General features: G+C 36.2%; 1 protein-coding gene across 1 annotated transcript; it reads right to left on the bottom strand.

Annotated features, from left to right (window-relative positions):
* Window positions 1-2,277: 2,277 nt before the first annotated feature.
* LOC103964549 (protein RGF1 INDUCIBLE TRANSCRIPTION FACTOR 1) lies at window positions 2,278-4,358 on the bottom strand. Its single transcript, XM_048566864.1, is given in 6 exon segments — window positions 2,278-2,876; window positions 2,879-3,002; window positions 3,140-3,277; window positions 3,635-3,709; window positions 3,828-4,007; window positions 4,125-4,358. Coding segments are annotated over 6 exon segments (735 nt in total). The 5' UTR covers window positions 4,128-4,358; the 3' UTR covers window positions 2,278-2,661.
* Between the last annotated feature and the right edge of the window lie 1,069 nt (window positions 4,359-5,427).

Below are 5,427 nucleotides of genomic sequence, written 5' to 3'. Positions count from 1 at the left end.
CAAAAATAGGGTTCAAAACAGAGGCTATATGGGCACTGATCAAATATGGCGCAGCACAAGTGCACCGATCCACCAGCTATAGGCTGGGATTGTGTGCATGCAGGAACACGAATGCACCAGCACGGGGCTGGGATCTCGTGCAAAGCGTGCATGTGGGATACCATAGCCCTTGGGCTGGTGTCACGAGTTGGGCCGAACCGTGGTGTTGGGCTGCTTCAGGGAAGCCTAGTTAAAAGAAAATTTCTTTATTTTTTAGCAGGCTAACCTAATATGGGCTTCGGGTTTTGGTGTCCAAAACACCCCAACATGTGTTGGGTAGCTTCGCCGAAGAAAGAGACCGGCACCACCGCTACGAGCGGATGAGTTCTAGGTTGAAAACCATGGTGCAGGTCCATGAGTTCGAAGGGGAACAAATCCAAGTGACAGAGAAAAGGTTTCTCAATCGAGGAATTTAGAACCAAAGATTCGAAAAAAAATTCGAAGGAATTCTTCTGGATTTCCATTCAGTCGTCATCCAAGACGATGAAAGTAGCCCAAGAACACGACTTCAGGTCGTAGTTGCCCAGAAAAGAAGACGGCAAGGTCGTGGCTTATGACGATAAGAGGGGGTTTTCTGGATTTTGGGATGACACTAGGGACGGCGTCGTTTTGGTTCATTCATAGGGGTGGAGCTTCAGGCTCCATGGGGTTGGCTCGAGTCTTGGGTTCGAAGAACCTTAGAAGAATCATGTTTTAATTTTTTTTTCAATTAGTTCAATGCATATGTATTCAAATAATTTAATGCATGGATATATATTTGATGCAATTCTTGGCAATATCAAATCACATAATTCAACAATTATGGATATAATGCATACACAATTTATGTAGAATCTAAAATTCGAAAAACATAAAGTTGGGTCATGCATTATGGTAAATGTTCATGCTATCAGGGCTACAAAAATATCGAGATAAAAACCATTATTTTGAAAGAACTTGATTGCTTGATGATATTGGTGAACTAGTTTGATGCATAAAACTTCCACGTCAGATTCCTAAGTGCAGCGGTAAGAGCGTGTTGTGACCTATATTTAACTGACAATGAGAGGGTGGTCGGCGGCATAGAGAAAATATAGAGAGAGATATGTGTTTATAGGGTTGCATAGAGGATGTGTTATTATCCCTATGCAATGCCTTTATTTATAGTAATAAAGGAAAGAAGAAATCCTTCTCCTTCACGGAATACAAGTCCTAATAGGGAAACATAACTATAATAAAATATAATTTAAGATTTACACAATCACATTTAAATAAGAAGTTTATAACAATAACTGATTTATAAGGCAATGAAAGGAAAATGAATTGTCGATTTTTAGGCTAATTAAATACCTACTTTCAATTACCACTTAGTACTACACTTTAGCGATATTCTTCACTTGTAACTTAAGTGATATGTTTTTGGTTCGATTTTTGCCAAAGACGAATATGAACCACATTATTACTAGTTTATTGTAAAACTAAGCTCACCTCCTCTTTCTTAGTATAGATATTGTTGGTTCAAAAAAGTAAAAAAAAACCTAGTTTCAATTGAGAGTGGAAGTTGCATGGCATACAATGAATAAAAAAAGTACATAAGAAAAAACAAATGAGAAGATAATTAGCATTTTTCAAAAAAGATATTCAGAAATCAACCAAAATTTTTTTTACTTTTCTTTCTCTGTTAATTGAAGTAACTTCCGTTTCGCACATAGAAATACATGTGCGAGGCACCCATAAGTGTCACACAGAGCGACGTCGTTGTAATCATGGTTTAAGTATCAAACACATTTAATTCCAAACTTTGAGACCTTCACAAATACAACTAGTTACCAAAGGTTAATTAGTCCTGATTTAAGTAACTTTAGCAGCCTAAAATGCTCACAAAAATATGCAAAATTTACATGTGGTCGCTCAAAATATGCCAAAAAAAATCAAAAATTAAATATAAACATTCGAAAGATGTTATTATTGATGATTAAATTATTTAATTAACATAGTTTATTCTCTCTTGATGACACATTATATAATTTACAAATTTAATATAAAAAGTTAGATTCAATTAACATTACTCTCTAAGAGTAATGCTAACGAGACCAAATTTTTTAAACCAAATGATGTGTCATCAATAAGAAATAAACACGTTATCGACATTTAATTAATACTCAAATCATACATCATTTAGTTCATAAATTTAGTTTAAAAAATTTAATATATGTGACATTTCTCTTACTTTAAACTTCTACCACCAATAATAGTAACTGTTCCACCATTACACACTGCAACACAGTGTCACTAGTCATCATTACTCTGTAAAAAGAAGCAAAAGAGAGACACGTCCAACGGTGTGAAATTAACATAATCAATACAGCAGAGAGAGGAAATACAAGCCCCACCACAAAATTGGGAGAGATTTTACTTCAAAGTTATCACCTCACCAATCAACAAGAAAAATGGCACCAAAAAATTAACCATAATTAAGTGTCATCTATTTAATAATTTGTGACGGTCGTCTAGAAGACTCCCTCCCCAAGCCACAAGAGTGTATACCAACCTCCCAAAGGTTTACATATCCATGCCCCTAAAATCGCTCTGCAAATGATTTTACTTACTCATGCTATCAGCTGTCCAATTTCATGCACAAACTCAATACAGTGGCGCCCGGTGTGGAGTCCCCTTCCTCCGGTTCATCAACCGGGCTGAGATTTCCGACACGGGTAAAAAAACCGGTCGACAAGCAGCCGGATATGCGGACTTGTTACTTCTCTTTTTCCTCACAATTTCGGTCGTGGCAGTGCAGGCCAAGGCCAAACAACTCACCTCGCCACACCCATAAGACCCAGACGACGTTCGGGTTGAACCGCCGGTTTGAGAACCGAGTCAGGTGTCATCAGACCGTCGTCTAAACCGGATTCAGGTAAAGCCATGAACTTGCACTCGCGGAGATACTTGGAAAGGCCACCTTCTGTTCTTATAACGTGATCAATCTGAAAAAACGAAAAATGAGAGAGACCCAAGAGAGATAAACTGGAAAATCGAAAAGGGTTTCTGAGAAAATTGAGAAAGAATGAGAAATCAGAAAGACCCGAGAGAAAATAATTGAAAAATTGTTGGGTGACAAAACCTTGCAGTGGAGGGAGCAGAAGAGATATGGGTCTTGCAGGTTTCTGTCGCAGGTGCTGCAGACGTTGCCGGAGCCTCTGCAATTCTTTGTTGGCCTCTGGTTTAAAAATACCACTTTTGCACTGTTGGTTATGTATGACTGTAGAGAGAGAAAGTGTGGCCCTTTGAGAATATGCTCACAAACACACAGAATATCAGGAAAAAAAAGGGATTTTTTGGAATCAGAATTGAACTCAAACATGGTTGGTCTGTTGTTTCAAAACCTATTGAGCAAAGCATAGTCCAATTTTTCAGCAAGCAGAAAGAAACTAAAAAGTTTTGCCTTTTGGGCATAAAAAACCCCAACTTTTTTCCATTTACTTTTTTTGAGATGACAACTTGTGAACCAATCAAATCCATACATATTATGTATATATAGTGGACGATGATCTGCTTGAAGAAATAAAGAAACCCAGAAAGTTAAATTAAGCTGAAAAGTAGGGAAATTTATTCTTACTTGAATAGAAGAACAGTCGAATAACTTGGCAGCATCATCCAACCTTATGACATCGTTGTACACATACCTCCTTATCTGAAAATTCTCAACAAAAAAAGAAGAAATTAAGCATGAAAAATCAAAGCTATTGAGGATAATTTTTATTTAAGCAGTGAAATTTTGAAGGAAAATTCAAAATTTAAAGAATTATTACCTGCAAAAGTCGGTGAGAGGTATGGGGGCTGAGGCAGTGAGGGCAGAGGCTGATGCAACAGTCCAGACAGTAGACGTTCTTCTCGTTCTTCTTTGCCTCCTCGTGAATTATGCAAGCGTTGAAGAATTTCTCAGTCAGCAGGACCTCCAGCCAGTGGGGAAGAAGATTTGCAGGACCAAACTATGAACACAAATAAATTTAAAAAAAATGGAAAGAAAATTTAATTAGTTTCCCAACACAAACACAGAGAGCTATGAATTGAAGTTGGAGAATTTAGGGTCAGTGAGAAAAACCCACCATTTTTTCCTTTCTTGTTGAGAGAGAGAGAGAGAGAGAGGGTGTGTGACAATTGTGTTCAGGGAGTAGTAGCCCTCATCGTAGAGAGAGAAAACTTGGACATTGAGAGAGAGGGAGGGGGAGAGAGATGGAGAAACGGCGCCTGGCAAATACCGATACACAAGTATCGCCCCTTACCAATGAGAGAACAAAGGAGAGGGGAGAGAGGGTTGGCAACATTTATTGAGGTGGTACGTAAAGTTTTTCAAGAAAATTTCTATTATTTTTCTTTTGTATTCAAGCCATGTTCTAATTTAACTAACCCTAAACATGTTGTCGTCTATTTGTAATTCTACTGAAAAAAACTTGAAATGCGCTGTCTTAATCCAATTAATTTTTTCTTTTTCAAAAAAAATCAGCTAGCAGTTTCGTTACAACTGTCTATTATTTTGGAGACAAAAAAGATAAAAGCATTATAGTCTTTTCTTAACCATCATTGTACGATTCATCAACATCAGAAATCAAACTCAAGCATAACGTGTAAAATACAAAGTCGAAATTCGGCTCTAATCACTAGGCCACCCCTTAATGATTGTCTTAACCTAATTTTATGGATAAATACAAAACATTGATTAGTGCGTAAATTGTAATTTTTTTATATTAATGACAAAACCGAAATTTTAAATAACATTTTATTTTGAGGAATGAAAACCTAGTAGATACGCTTGAAAATAAAGTTGAGTGTATAAGTGTTTTACAAGCAAAACAAAAAATGTGAAAAAAAAAAAAAAACGAAAAAAAAATAAAGAATTATTTAGTGGAAATTGGGAAATCAAAAAATCAAAACTTTCCCCCTTTTATTCTATAAGTATTGCTGTTTACTAGGAGCCCACGTCCCGATAACCCATAAACCCTAACCAAATACTTCTTTATTACGTCGGATCGTTGTGCTCTCGTTCTCTCTCTGTCTCTGAGTCATCACTGTGCTAAGTGCTAAATGACAAGAAAAGAAACAGTGGCCTTTCTCAGCTCTCAGTGGAAAAAGGATAAAAAAATATTAGGTTAATCTCTGTATACTATTTTAAAGTTTTGTGGTTTTCAAAATATTTGATGCATGAAGTTTTTTTTATCCTAAAATTATACCTCTAAGTCTTAAATTTGAAACAGTTTCATACTTCTGTTAAGATTTCTGTTAAAACTTCGTTAACTGATGACGTGACATCCACGTGAATAATAATTAGACGCTACCTGGATATTAAAAAATAAAATAATTAAAACTAAAAATAATTAAAAATAAAAAATAAAACTTTGTCTTCCTCCTCCC

This window comes from the organism of the source record quoted next, unplaced genomic scaffold (genome assembly GCF_019419815.1).
Source record: "Pyrus x bretschneideri cultivar Hongxiangsu unplaced genomic scaffold, Pyrus_bretschneideri_v1 Contig43, whole genome shotgun sequence".
Taxonomy (NCBI): domain Eukaryota; kingdom Viridiplantae; phylum Streptophyta; class Magnoliopsida; order Rosales; family Rosaceae; genus Pyrus; species Pyrus x bretschneideri.
This window is presented reverse-complemented; position numbering and strand designations above follow the sequence as displayed.